Below are 13658 nucleotides of genomic sequence, written 5' to 3'. Positions count from 1 at the left end.
TCTACTAAAAATACAAAAATTAGTTGGGCATGGTGGCACGCACCTGTAATCCCAGCTACTTGGGAGGCTGAGGCAGGAAAATCACTTGAACCCAGGAGACAGAGGTTGCAGTGAGTAGAGATGGTGCCACTGCACTCCAGACTGGGTGACAGAGCGAGACTCTGTTGCAAAAACAAACAAACAAACAAACAAAACAACATCAAAAACATTAGTTGGGTGCAGTGGTGTGTACCTGTAGTCCCAGCTACTCAGGAGACTGAGGTGGGGGAGGATCAGTTGGGCCCAGCAGTTCAAGGCTGCAGTGAACCATGATTGTACCACTGTACTCGGGCCTGGAGGACAGAGAGAGACTCTGTTTCTTAAAAAAAAAATGGTTGGGGGGATACATAGCAACTTGTCAAATTCCAGTGTGGTACCACTAGAGAAAGCCAGTCCCAGCGCTTGGTGCTACACCTGTAAGGGATCAGAGACGGGCACTCCTTGCATTTCTGGACTCCAGAATCAGGATCCTGCAGTTGCAGGGGCTCCCTGCCTTCATGCTTGAAACAGGTGAGCAGGGGACTCAGACCACAGTGGTTACAAGAAACACAGCACCTGAGGTTCCAGACAGCCTGAGGCTTAGCTCCTCCAGGACCCTCTCCAGACCCAAAGTGTCCTGGGTGTCCTGGTCTGGATCAGCCTAAATGAGCACAGGCAAAAAGCAACAGAGATCTGCAGCATGTGTCAGGCAGAGCACACCTCAAAAGCAAGCAGTTTGCCACCTCCTTCCCCGCAGATGCACTTTTGTGTCAGACACACTGGTGTTTCAGCACTCAACAGTACTTGAGTTGCCTGATTATTCAGGTCTCAATAAACCACAATGCAAAACTGCTTACTTCTCTCTCCATCTTCTGCTCTCCTGCAGGCAAAAGATACTTGAATAACACTGCACCTAGGTTCCCAGCCACAGGAGACTCAGAATGCCCTCCCTCCCCACCCCCACCACACACGTGCATGGACACACACGCCCGTGCACAGGCGCGCACACACACATGCACACACGCTAACCAGGGGTGGTGGACTTCAACCTGGTGAGAGGTGCTGAAACTCAACGTCCCTCCTCACAGGAACCAATGGGAATGTTCATATAAGTTTGGCACCGTGTTGAGGGTTAAAATAAACACTAGCACAAAAAGGATGAAGAGTAAGGAGAGTTGACAGCCATGACTAGAACAGAAAGGAAAAAACTCCCACTATTCACACACTCTCTTGTGCCCTCTTGGTAAAGAACCAGGCATCAAAATGCCAGCTCTGGGTGACACATGCTGAGCAAATTCTTTCTTGTCCATTTAGGACTGCAGAGGAGCTGCCCAGAATCAGGCTTTTGCTCCCTCTGATCAGGGGCCTTTTCTCCTCCCTAAACCAATGTCTGCAGTGCCCACAACGCCTACGGCACGAAGATATTTCAGTGGATTTTTCTTTACTCTTCTGATATTTCTTCTGGTGGTATACCTTTTAAAATTTTACCTTTAAAAAAAATTATATAAGCCCAGGAATTCAAGATGGGCCTGGGCAACATGTGAAACCCCATCTCTACAAAAATTACAAAATTAGTTGGGTGTAGTGTAGTCCCAGGTGGGTAAGGTGGAAGGACCACTTGAGCCCAGGAGGTCGAGGCTGCAGTGAGATGAGATTGTGCCACTGCACTCCAGCCTGGGCAACAAAGCAAGACCCTGTTTAAAAAAAAAAAAAAAACATGACTGGGTGCCGTGGCTCATGTCTGTAACCCCAGCACTTTGCGAGGCTGAGGTGGGCAGATCACAATGTCAGGAGATGGAGACCATCCTGGCCAACATGGTGAAACCCTGTCTCTACTAAAAATACAAAAATTAGCCAGGCGTGGTAGCATGCACCAGTAGTCCCAGCTACTCGGGAGGCTGAGGCAGGAGAATTGCTTGAACCCGGGAGGCAGAGGTTGCAGTGAGCTGAGATCGCGCCACCACACTCCAGCCTGGCAACAGAGAGAGACTCCATCTCAAAACACAAAACAAAACAAAACAAAACAGAACAAAAAAATCCCACAAAAGAAACAAGCAAAAATATCTATGATACATGTTTAAAAAAAACAAAAAACTATAAAAAGGTACAAAGCAAAGAATAAAAGCCTCTCTCCCTCCTGACTCCCAATCACATTTCCCAGAGATGACCACTGTTAAATTCCATGGTAGTCTTCAAGACATTTTTCAGGTTTATATTAATAAGCACTTATAAATATTTAAAATATTTTCTCCCTGCTATGAATTTTCCTACTATTAACCCAGAGGGTGATGAGGAAAATTTCATAATACTTATTTAAGTTCCACATATCAAAAAATTTGGTTTAAAAAATACAGGAAAGTTCCTACTGGACATATGTTATAAAACATAACTGAACTATACTTAATTGAGCTAACAAAATCAGCTTAAAAATTAAAATGTATTATAGCAAATAAAGAAAGGCCAGTCTCATTTTTCTCTTAAAATGTCCAGGCATGTAATTTTTTTTTTTTTTTTTTAAGATGGTCTCGCTCTGTTGCCCAGGCTGGAATGCAGTGGCATGATCTCGGCTCACTACAACCTCTGCCTCCTGGGTTCAAGCAATTCTTCTGCCTCAGCCTCCCAAGTAGCTGGGATTATAGGCACAAGCCACCACGCCTGGCTAATTTTGGTATTTTTAGTAGAGACAGGTTTTCACCATGCTGGCCAGACTGGTCTCGAACTCCTGACCTCAGGTGATCCGCCTGCCTCGGCCTCCCAAAATGCAGGGATTACAAGGGTGAGCCACCACGCCTGGCCCAGGCATATAAGGGTTTTAACAACATATTTTATAGACTTAAAGACAGCTGTAAGTCAAAGCTCAGATCAAACGAATGATTAAGTTATGCCAGCTACTTCCATTGATAATTAAATATCCAATTTAAAGAGCATGTTCAATTTACTCATTCTAATCCTTAAGGAAAAATTTAGCTGAAAAGGTTCTTACAGAAATAAAAAGAACACATACTGAGGCTGAGTATGTGTTTGAACGTATCTGTTTTTTGTTGTCAGTATGTTTGAATTCTGAAGACCTAGAGAAAACAGGGCAACATTCACTTTCAAGAGTGGGAGAATGAAGTGGAGCAGGAATAGAGTCAGTATATAAATCCCGTCAACATTTATTAGCATTTGCAAATCTGACTCACAAAACCTCAGCCTAATCAGACTGGATTTTTGCACGTCATGGCAACAGCATACATCATTGTTTCTGGAGGGATCAGCTGCAGCAGCCTCCTACGGTCCTTTGGTGACAAGGCTTTAATGACTCCATAAATGTATGCTGCCCAGCTGTTGCCCGCTTAATGAGATGGCCATTTCCACTTGAGGGAACCTGCTCAGCAGCCAGTTGTCACCTAACATTCACAGGAGACCACGCTGGTCTCTTTCAGAACTACCAGGATCAAACAGTCACACGAGTTCTGTGGTTCCTACAACATAGCAGTATACTGTTTGATTCAGGACTTGAAACACTTTTCTCTCTTTTCAAGAATATACCCTTCTCTGCCAGAAGGTTGTTACTTCTCAGATTAAAGATGTGAAAGGAAACCTTCCAAGGCTCGTCTTAATTGGACAAATACATCGTCACTTTAGTACACAGGGATGGGATGACAAAAGCTAATCCGGGTATGGAATATGGCAAGGAGGACTCACTAAGAGGATGGAGGAGGAGAGAATGACATTTACTGAACTCTGGCAAGTGCCAGGTGCCTTACATCCTTGCCATTCAAACACGGTCAACGAATCACAGCCTGGCAATCACTTGGGAGCTGGTTACCACTGCAGAATCTCGGATGATCCCTGGATGATCTGTGTGCATGGTCAAGCTTGAGAAGCACTGCGCTAAGTTATAAGGCTTTATTTAATTCTCACAGTCCTTTGAAGAAAACATTATTTCCATACTTCACAGGTAAGAAAACTAAGACAGAAAGTTTTCTTCCTTCTTTTCCTCCTCATTACAGAAAGGATTTGCAGGGGAAAGGGGCATGCCCAAGTTTCTGAGTTGGTCATCGGGAAAGCTGGCGTTCAAGGGTGCACCTGCTGCACCCAAAGGCCTGTGCTCTTTCCACCTTCCCCCACCGCCCCAGGCTCCTTGAATGATGGTCAGACCCCACCTAGAACCGTGTTTAGGAACTGCTGCTGCATGCATGCATGCATTCATTCATCCATTTATTTACTGAGCTAGAGTCTTGCTCTGTCACCCAGGCTGGAGTGCAGTGGTGCCATCTCGGCTTACTGCAACTTCCACCTCCCAGGTTCAACCAATTCTCATGCCTCAGCCTCCCAAGTAGCTGGGATTACAGGTGTGCACTGCCACACCTGGCAAATTTTTTGTATTTTTAGTAGAGACGGGGTTTCATCATGTTGGCCAGGCTGGTCTTGAACTCCCGACCAAAGGTGATCCGCCCACCTCAGCCTCCCAAAGTGCTGGGACTACAAGCCTGAGCTCACACCTCTAATCCCAGCACCTTGGGAGGCCGAGGCGGGTGGATCACGAGGTCAGGAGATTGAGACCATCCTGGCTAACACGGTGAAACTCTGTCTCTACTAAAAATACAAAAAATATTAGCGGGGCATGGTGGCAGGCACCTGTAGTCCCAGCTACTCCAGAGGCTGAGGCAGGAGAATGGCATGAACCTGGGAAGCGGAGCTTGCAGTGAGCTGAGATCACGTGACAGAATGAGACTCCGTCTCAAAAACAAAAACAAAGAACAAAAAACAAAAAACAAGCCTGAGCCACCACACCAGGCCTGGTACTGCATTTGAAAATGCAACCTGTGGCATGTATGAGGGTGAGAGGTAAGTTTCAGTCATATACGTCTATCAGAATGACTAAAAACAAAAGTAAAAACCACAAACATGCTAAGTGCTGGTGAGGCTGTGGGGCAACAGGAACTCTCACACACTGCTAGTGGGAACGCACAACGGTACAGTCACCACGGAAAGCAGGTTGGCAGTTTCTACTAAAATGAAAGAATTCCACTCCAAGGCCTTGGCCTAGGAGAAAGAAAAATATGCCCACACAGACTTGGATGCAGATATCTATTAGCAGCATTATTTGTAATAGTCAAAAACCAGGAACAACCCATTTGTTCATTAACTGATAGATAAATGAATTGAAATACATCCACAGACTGGAACACTACACAGCAACTTATGTTAAATAAAGACTTTGTACGTATGATTTCATTTTTATAAAATTACAGGAACAGCGAAACTTTCAAGACAGAAGGCAGATGGGTGTTTGTTGGGGCTGGTGATGGGGACTGGGATCCTCTTCAAAGGGACATGAGAAAACCTTTAGTAGAAGCGTGATGGAAACGTTCTGTACTGTGATTGCAAGGGTGGTTACACAACTCTACACAATCACTCAAATTCACCAAACTGTACACAGAATGGGTGAGTTTTATTATACATAAATTATAACAATAAAGCTGGAGGGAGGAAAAGGGGAATTTAGAAAAGTGGCTGCTAACTATATAAATACAGGTATATCTCAACAGCTTTCACTATAGTAACAATAATCAGTCTAAATACAAAGGAAAGGCTCATGCCTGTAATTCCAGCACTCTGGGAGGCCGAGGCGGGTGGATCACTTGAGGCCAGGAGTTTGAGACCAGCCTGGGCAACATGGCAAAATCCCTTCTCTACTAGAAACACACACTAAAATTAGCTGGGCATGGTGGCACATGCCTGTCATTCCAGCTACTTGGGAGGCTGAGGCAGGAGAACTGCTTGAACCCAGGAGGCAGAGGCTACGGTGAGCTGAGATCGTGCCACTGCACTCCAGCCTGGGCGACAGAGGGAGACTCTGTCTCAAAAAATTAAATTAAATTAAATTAAACAAATACAAAGGAGAAATACAGTAGCAATGAAAATATAAAATGTTTTGAAATAAACTTTAAGAGACTATAACAGAAGATTTAAACAAATTGTGATCTACCCAGTTCTTAGAAGGGAGATTGTATTATAAAAATATCATTTAATCTCAAACTAATCTATAAAGCTAAGAAAGCCACAATCAAAATACCAAGTATTAGAACTTGGCAAAGTGAAATTATTTTTTATTTTTGAGACAGGATCTCACTCTGTCCCCCAGGCTAGAGTGCAGTGGCGCGATCTCCGCTCACTGCAACCTCTGCCTCCCAGGCTCAAGCGATTCTCCTACCTCGGCCTCCCGAATAGCTGCGATTGCAGGTGCATGCTACCGCACGCCTGGCTAATTTTTGTACACACTCGGTCAGCAAAGTGAATTTAAAAGTACATTTGGAAGGATATATCATAAGTTTTAAAGTGTTTAAAAAAGAATAGTAGGGAGAAATTTGCTTTATCAGATATTGAACTACATTATAGTGCTGAAATTTTCAATATCCGATAAAACAGTGGCTAGAACTGGAACCAAAAGATTCATAAAACAGAACTAAATTCAAAAATCCCCAAACATATCTATGCATATAAAATACTTCAGTATATGATAAAGGTGGCATTTCAAATAAGTGGGGAAAGAACGGATTAGTCAATAAAGGGGGTTGACAACACTTTCTTGCCCTTTCTCCCCAAAAGCATAATAAAGTGTGGGTGAAACTGTTTGTACTAATACATGAACACCTAAGATCATTAAGGAAAAGACAAACATCCCCATTGAAAAACAGGCTATAGAAGGAGGATCCCAAGATCTATGCCCCAGAATCTCGTCCCAAAGCCTAGCACCAAAACAGCAAAACAGGCCTCCTTCAAGAAAACTGAAGGCAGCCGGGCATGGTGGCTCACGCCTGTAATCTCAGCACTTTGGGAAGCTCAGGCAGGTGGATCACGAGGTCAGGAGGTCAAGACCAGCCTGACCAACATGGTGAAACCCTGTCTCTACTAAAAATACGAAAATTAGCCGGGCATGGTGGCACATGCCTGTAATACCAGCTACTCTGGAGGTTGAAGCAGAAGAATCACTTGAACCTGGCAGGTGGAGGTTGCAGTGAGCCAGGATCACGCTACTGCACTCCAGCCTGGGCGAGAGAGTGAGACTTCGTCTCAAAACTCCTCCATGGCCAAGCATACATCAGAGAGCGAGAGCTGCCCGCTGTGCCTGCACTTTTACCCTTCCTCAGCCATCCTCTTGCCCAGACCTTTATCTTCAAAAGAACCAAGATCCCCCAGCCTGCCCCGAGGTGCCTTTGGAGCTACCCTCCTGCCCTTCCTCCTCCCACCACCAACTCCTGCAGGACTTTCATCTACTGCCCAGCTTCTCCTCTACCCGGCCTGTAAGTGTTTGGCTTCTGGAGCCTCCCTCCCATCAACTCCACTCTCACCACTGACTTTCTGGTTGCCAGGTACCTCACCTTTTATTTTCTTTCTTTGTTTATAATGGTGCTACAGCAATTTATCAGTGTTCTTGAAATTCCATTCCATGGATCCCAGGACCCCAGCGCCCTCCTGGTTCGTGGTCTTGCCCACTCTCTCCTAGGACAGATATTTTAAAAGATCCTGCTCTTATTCCTCAGCTCTTTTACCCTTCTGTCCTCTCCAGCTCACCAAAAGCACTCATACCTGGGGCTTCCTGCTGTCTCCCCCAACTCAGAAAACAATTCCCAGCACTCTCTCTTCTGCCTTGACTCTGTCTCTCCAACTCAGTTCATATTTTCAATTGCCTTCTGGCCATTCTCTCTCTCTTCTTTTTGAGATGGGGTCTCACTCTGTCACCCAGGCTGGAGTGCAGTGGCGTAATCATAGCTCACTGCAGCCTCGATCTCCTGGGTTCAAGCAATCCTCCCACTTCAGCCTTCTGAGTAGCTGGGATCATGGGCATGCAGCACCACACCCAGCTAATTTTTCTGCAGAGATGAGGCCTCACTATGTTAGCAAGGCTGGTCTCGCAACTCCTAGCCTCAAGCAATCCTGCCTCAGCCTCCCGAAGTGCTGATTACAGGTGTGAGCCACTGCCCAGCACTATTCTCTCTTAACCACACACTAGGACCCCCGACTCATAATTCTAAAGCCAGATTTTGCTGTCTTACTTTAATATGCTCACCATTACCCATGTTGCTCAGGCCCTAAGCCCCAAGATCATGTCCACCCCCAATCTACAAGTGGCCACTTTGACTTACCACATTCTCCCCTGGAAGTCTCTCACAGTTCACTTTCCTCCCCACTTTACCTTCCAACACCACCTTGGCTTGCCTCTTTTTTAAAAAAATGACTCCCCAAACTACAGCAGTTGCTTTTTGTTGATCTTCTTGCCCCTTAACTCCATCCTTTCCAGTCCAACCTGCACCATGTTGGGAGACAATTCTCCATGAATATCTCACATCCTGCACTGTCTGGGTCTCTGAGCAAAGACATTTACATCAATTTTAAGAATGTTTCTATAATGAGCCTTTCCAGGGTAGTAAACCTGGGAGAGAGCTCCCTCCAGAGAGGTTCTAGGTGGTAAAGATCAAGACCTCACCTTCTCCTCCTCAGAGGTTTACATTCCTAAGATAAGGTCTCTCCAGAGAGAAGTATGGGCAGGCCACCACCAGCTCACAATAAGATGGACACGTAGTTCTGGGGTCCCTTTCTTGTAATGCACACCACTGCATGTACAGGCAGTAACATCTGGCCTTCATTATGTTGCCCTGTGGGGCTTGGGCCTTGGGGAATCAAACTGGACTACCTTGTTAACTTCTAAGTTGGGTAAAATCTCAGACCCCAGAGTTTCTGACTTAACACATTACCACCAAATTATCTTTCTGAAGATCTGCTTTGGCCACGTGATTTCCCTGCTTGAAATCCTTCAATGGCTTCCCACTACAGAATACAGTTCTTACCTGTCACCTTTCCAGCTGGTCCTCCCACTTCTTCCTTATGTAAACCCTGTGCTCCTGTCAATCTGGACTCCAGGATGTATTCCATACACAGGCATTCATATACTGCCTCATGTTTCTGGACATGCCTGAACGCTATACTTAGATTGCAGAAGAGATAAAATTTTACCCATGAAGCACCAGTGCCTACGCTGCCACCGTTTCCTTCTTCCAGTATGTTGCCATGGCTCCTTCCGGGTAGGCTGATGGGAAGTCAGCCTGCTCTCTGCTGTAGTCATAACGAGCTGAACTGATGACCAGTGCTAGGGCCCAAGGTGACTGTGCTCTGGTTGGACATCTGGAAAATGAACTGCCCCTGAGAATGCTTGGCTTGCAACTGTCCAACAGGATAGTTCTCAATTTGATGGCAGCCAAAAAACCTACAGAGCTCCTCTCTTTAAGAAGTTTCAGGGGGTAAGGGGAGGCAACTCATCTTCTAGTGAATAAGTGAGTTGTAATTTTGGTTCTCCCCTAAGCTCTACATCTTAGTGTTAGCTTGTCCCACATTTCTGGGTGTTCTTGCAATAAACTCCCAAGCAAAGACAACATGGGCATGTATTTTCTTGCAGCCTCAACTGCTTAATTCAAGTGCTCTCCCCACTGATCTCTGAGACACGTGTACAAAAACGTTGGTGGATGCATTTTATTGTGGTGGACACAATAAAAATGTGTTCACTAATATGGGCTGGTTAAGTGATCATATTCATCAAAGATAAGATACATCCCAATTTCAGAGACATTAAAATATCAATCAAATGGCCTACAGTAGTTACGTGATATAGTTGATTGATCTAATATGTGAAAAAATGTGGGTCTTAGACTTGGAGAACTAAGGTATGGTGTATTTACACAGTGGACTACTTTGCAGCTGGGGTAGGTAATGGCATAAAAGGAGGTATGTGTTGTGTTACCTGTAAAAACCTGTGCTTGAAAAATAGTTTTAAACTAGGTGGTGAACACACGCATATAGTTTAAGTATTTTTACAGCTTTTTGTATGTCTAAGATATGTTATATACTTTTCTTTTTTTCCCCAAGCTGGAGTCTTGGAAAAGTCCAAGGCTGGAGCGCAGTGGCTTGATCATGGCTCACTACAACCTCCACCTCCTCCCAGGTTCAAGCAATTATCCTGCCTCAGCCGCCCGACTATCTGGGATTACAGGCACCTGTCACCACATCCAGCTGATTTTTGTATTTTTAGTAGAGATGGGGTTTCACCATGTTGGTCAGGCTGGTCTTGAACTTCTGACCTCGTGATCCACCCGCCTCAGCCTCCCAAAATGCTGAGATTACAGGCATGAGCCACTGTGTCCAATATGTTATACATTTTTATACATATACATTCTGATATGCTATACTTATACCCAGCCAATATGTTATACATTTTTCTCCAACTAGGACTAGCAACATTTTTGTTATGTTATACATTTTTATGTTATACATTTTGTTATACATAACAAATTATGTTATACATTTTTTCTAACTGGACCTAGCAACCTGCTTTATCTCTCCTGTTCTGTGGGAGACCTCGTGTTCAAGTGATAGCTTAAAAATCAATTCTCGGCTGGTCGCAGTGGCTCACGCCTGTAATCCCAGCACTTTGGGAGGCCAAGGCGAGCAGATCATCCGATGTTAGGGATTTGAGACCAGTCTGGCCAACATGGTGAAACCTCATCTCTACTAAAAATACAAAAATTAGCCGGGCGTGGTGTCAGGCGCCTGTAATCCCAGCTACTCCAGAGGCTGAGGCAGGAGAATCGCTTTAACCCAGGAGGCGGCAGTGCACGGAGATAGTGCCACCACACTCCAGCCTGGGGACAGAGTTAGACTCTCTCAAGAACAAAAATAAAAAATAAAAAAATAAAAAATAAATAAAAAGACAAAAACAAGTTAATTCTATAAAGGAGTTGAGAGAAACATTCACTGTCCCTTATCTCTACATGTTGCTTATCAGAATAAAAAGAATTCCAGCAACATCAGTCATGGGCACAAAGCCAACCCGCAAACATTTACAGAACTCGATGATTACCCAGAACTCGCTTGCTTTCTCAATACTACTGACTTTGCTTTCAGTTAGCCACAGGTGTGTCTAAACAGGGTCAACTTTACAAAAATAAAAGATATTTGGGCATAGTTTTAAAAAAACTTAAAGTGTGCGCGCGCGCGTGTGTGTGTGTGGGGGGCGGGGCATTTCAATATAAATGCCTTAAACACAACCTTCCTGGCTATTTTATAAAATGGGTTGAATCTCTAAGGACACATATTTCCTAAAACCTCGACTGATACACAGAGTGCAAACTTGGGAGCCAGACTAGACCGCCTCAGAATCATGCCAGCTGTGTGGCACTGGAAAGTCACCTAACTTTGCAGCGCCTACCTTCACCTCTGTAAAATGGGGGACAATAATAACTCATTTATGGATGCTGTAAAGAGCTGAAATTTTAAACTCAGTAATGCGCCTGGCACACATTAGACGCGGGTGTTTCGTTTGTCTTGGCAAAGGCTTCGGGTTTTGGGCCAATAGCCTTGCTGCCTCTGGAGCAAGCATCTCTCCTTGCACCCTTCCCTCTGGGGCATTTAAAAATTACCTGAACTCTACTCTCAATTATTTCCAGTTCAACATTTATGTGCAGGTTACAAAGCCGAGGAAACTGAGGTTCCAGCCTTTGGGTATCTTCTAAACTAACAGCACGTACAGAATTTTTTTTAAGTTTGGTGGAGGAATATCGGCAGCACAAGGCAAGCGGCGTTCTGTTCACAGACCTGGGAATCAGAACTCTGGGCGCCGCGGCCTCCAGGCGCCTCTAGGGTCCCCGCAGACTTCCTGCCCCAGGGGAGGGGCGGTCAGCTGGCTGCAGAAAGCCGCCGGACCCCCTCAGCCCGCCTTGCCGCCCCCCACTCCCACTCTCTGGGATGGGGAGCGAAGGGTCTAGGCCATGGCACTTACCAGCGCGAAGTGCACCAGCGCGTCGTAGCAGAGCCAGATGAGCGCCCCGCGGTCGGCCGCCCCTCGCCCGCGGCCCAGGCGCAGGCCCAGAGCGCAGCCCGCTGCCAGCAGCGCGGCGCACAGCAGCAGCGACCCGCCAGCCTCGGCCCCCAGCTCCCACTCAGCGCCCATGCTTCCGGCTCCCGAAGCCGGCGACCGGAGACCATGCGGCAGAGGAAAGCGGGGAGAGAAACGACGGGGCGGGGCTGGCCAGAAGGGGGCGGAGCCGGATGGCCAAGGAGGAGCGGAGCTGAATGGCCAAGGCGGTCGGGGAGGCACGGGGCTCCTGGGCAGGGTCGGGACCAGAGCGAGGATTCCCTGCCCGCCTCGCACCCTCGCCAGCCTGCTGAGCCCAGGTTTTGTCAGGTCCCGCGCATGGAGGTTCCATAGGAGGAACGTGCTCACCAACTTGCTCAACTTCCTCGACCAAACCTGTTCCCAAACCAAGCCCAAAGGATTGGTAATAGGACCACCCCCTTTGATGTTGTTTGATTTCTAACAAGGCTCAAACTTTAAGCCACAAAGTGAAGCCCAGGTAGTGGAAATTTTGCCAGTAGACCGGGGCAGAATTTTAGAGGCAAAAGGTTTTAATTAGGCTCCTGCAAGCCTTACCAAGGAGGTGGGGGGGGCCAAGGGTGTTTTCAGCCACCAGCCGGCTTAAAGCCCTTGTGGCCTACTCTGACAATCTTTCCATTTCTCCAGAAAAGTAGAAGTGTGGGTGAGAGGAGCAGTAAGTCCTATTGGCTTGACGATAGATGTGTTTCACCTGTGGCAGGCCAGGTCTCACTATCGCAGGCCTCCATCACAACTGTTTCAGCACTGACTGACTGGTTAAGTTAAATATTAAAAGCTGAAAGAGTCAGTGCCCATATACAAAGGCTGGAATGTAACAAAAGCCCACGAAGTTTTGCCTAGGCCTTTCTTGGGCCTTGAAGCATGACAAGATAAGGAAGGAATTCTTAACAGGACCCGTTTAGGATTAAACAAGTTTTATTGGGGGGTCTGAAGAAACTTCCCAGGACTCCACAAACAAGTTTATTGGGGGTCTGGAGGAATTCCACAAGCCTCCATGATTTAGCAGGAGACAAAATAAGGGTAATCATCCCAGCACCCAGACCCATTTAGATTAAGTAAATTTACTGAGACTCCAGAGGAAGGTCTTCAGGATTAGATGTTGTTAATCACTTATGTCTTTAGAGGAATGCACTCTTACACGTAGACATATAGCTTAGAAGGTATATACACGCTGGAAAAACTTTGTAATTATGAGTTGGTCTGGCAATAATTTCCAGACCTTCTCCCTGTAACCGGTTGCAGAAATAAAAACCCTTCTTCCCCGGTTCATCTGCACGTTGTTAATTGGGCTGCCCAACACCCAGTTTGGTCCGGGAACAAACCTACATTATTTAACTTCACAACCCTATGAGGTCGGTGAAACAAGCCACTCACAAAAACATACTTATGATTCCACTTACAGGAAATGTCTAAAATAATCGATTTGCAGAAACAGAATGGTGGTTACCGGGACAGGGCGGGGAGGGGGGGCGGGGGGCGAGGGGAAAAGTGGAGTGTTATTTATTGGGATAGTTTCAGATTTGCAAGATGATGTTCTGAAGATTGGTTGCAGAACAACGTGAACATATTTTACTGAGCTGCACACTTAAAAATGGTTAAGATGGCAAATTTTATGTGTATTTTACAATTATAAAAAAAATGCTGGCACTGAACACAAGAACTTTTTCCCCTAGTCACTTCCTATACCATTTTTTTTTTTTTTTTTTTT

General features: G+C 45.8%; 1 protein-coding gene across 2 annotated transcripts in view; it reads right to left on the bottom strand.

Annotated features, from left to right (window-relative positions):
• The window catches only part of EBPL (emopamil binding protein-like), a 30431-nt gene extending 18264 nt beyond the window's left edge, over positions 1-12167 (bottom strand). The window contains exon 1 of one of the 2 annotated variants that reach the window (XM_011939354.1): positions 11837-12167. In XM_011939354.1, the coding sequence (XP_011794744.1) occupies positions 11837-12007 (171 nt within the window). In that variant the 5' untranslated portion in view covers positions 12008-12167. The remainder of the gene's footprint in view (positions 1-11836) is intronic. The other variant, XM_011939361.1, reaches the window with a different exon arrangement.
• Between the last annotated feature and the right edge of the window lie 1491 nt (positions 12168-13658).

The sequence above is a fragment of the Colobus angolensis genome, unplaced genomic scaffold, assembly GCF_000951035.1.
Source record: "Colobus angolensis palliatus isolate OR3802 unplaced genomic scaffold, Cang.pa_1.0 Scaffold101, whole genome shotgun sequence".
NCBI classification, from domain to species: Eukaryota; Metazoa; Chordata; class Mammalia; order Primates; family Cercopithecidae; genus Colobus; species Colobus angolensis.
This window is presented reverse-complemented; position numbering and strand designations above follow the sequence as displayed.